Source organism: Dipodomys ordii, unplaced genomic scaffold (genome assembly GCF_000151885.1).
Source record: "Dipodomys ordii isolate 6190 unplaced genomic scaffold, Dord_2.0 Scaffold1, whole genome shotgun sequence".
In the NCBI taxonomy this organism is placed as follows: domain Eukaryota; kingdom Metazoa; phylum Chordata; class Mammalia; order Rodentia; family Heteromyidae; genus Dipodomys; species Dipodomys ordii.
Genome location: NW_012267217.1, coordinates 38963517 through 38964168, shown reverse-complemented (window position 1 = coordinate 38964168; position 652 = coordinate 38963517). Strand labels below are relative to the sequence as shown.

The 652-nt window shown below is 66.3% G+C and overlaps 1 protein-coding gene across 1 annotated transcript in view; it reads left to right on the top strand.

Moving 5' to 3' along the window:
- The first annotated feature begins 421 nt into the window (after positions 1-421).
- The window catches only part of Sumo1 (small ubiquitin-like modifier 1), a 23396-nt gene continuing 23165 nt past the window's right edge, over positions 422-652 (top strand). Inside the window, exon 1 of the mRNA XM_013015276.1 lies at positions 422-570. Coding sequence (XP_012870730.1) covers positions 559-570 — 12 coding nt within the window. The 5' untranslated portion in view covers positions 422-558. The remainder of the gene's footprint in view (positions 571-652) is intronic.

The window sequence follows — 652 nt, the reverse complement described above, 5'->3', positions numbered from 1 at the left end:
AAGAAAGGACTGTCCGAGTGGTTGCTTTTGCTGTTGCTGTCAATCAAGGTCACGTGTTTGGCGGGGGCGGGAGTCCGGGTAAACAAAGTGTGGGCTCCGGGGTAAGGCTGTCTACGCTTGGGCAGAGCGGAGAGCACGCGGGGAGGAGACAAAGACGCGTCCAGGTTCCGAAGGCCGTGGCGACGGCTACCCACGTCCAGACGTGAAGCCCTGGGGTCTTCTCTCGGCTGGGAGGTGGAAGTCCGGTCCGAGGTGCGGAGGCTGCTAGTTCCCGGGGCGCGGAGCAAGCCGCAATTCCCTCCTTCGGCCCCACAAAGCCGTTTCTCGTGCCCGCCCGCCCCAGGCCACTCCCCCACTGGCTTTCCCGCCGCCCTTTTCCTCTCTTCCACATCCCGCCCCTGTGCGCGTGGCGGAAGTGACGCGGGGCGTAAGCGGAAGTCCCTGCAGCCGCGGTGTTGTGCTGTAGGGAAAGGAGACGGATTTGTAAACCCCGGAGCGAGGTTCTGTGTGCCCGAGGCCGCTGCTGTGCGGAGACCTCCCGGTGAAGCCGCTGTCACCATGTCTGATCAGGTACTGGGCGCGGAGCTCTCGGTGGCGGTGGTCGGGGCCTTGCGCCGCTGGCCCGCCTGCTGCTCGGCCAAGCGGGGGGGGG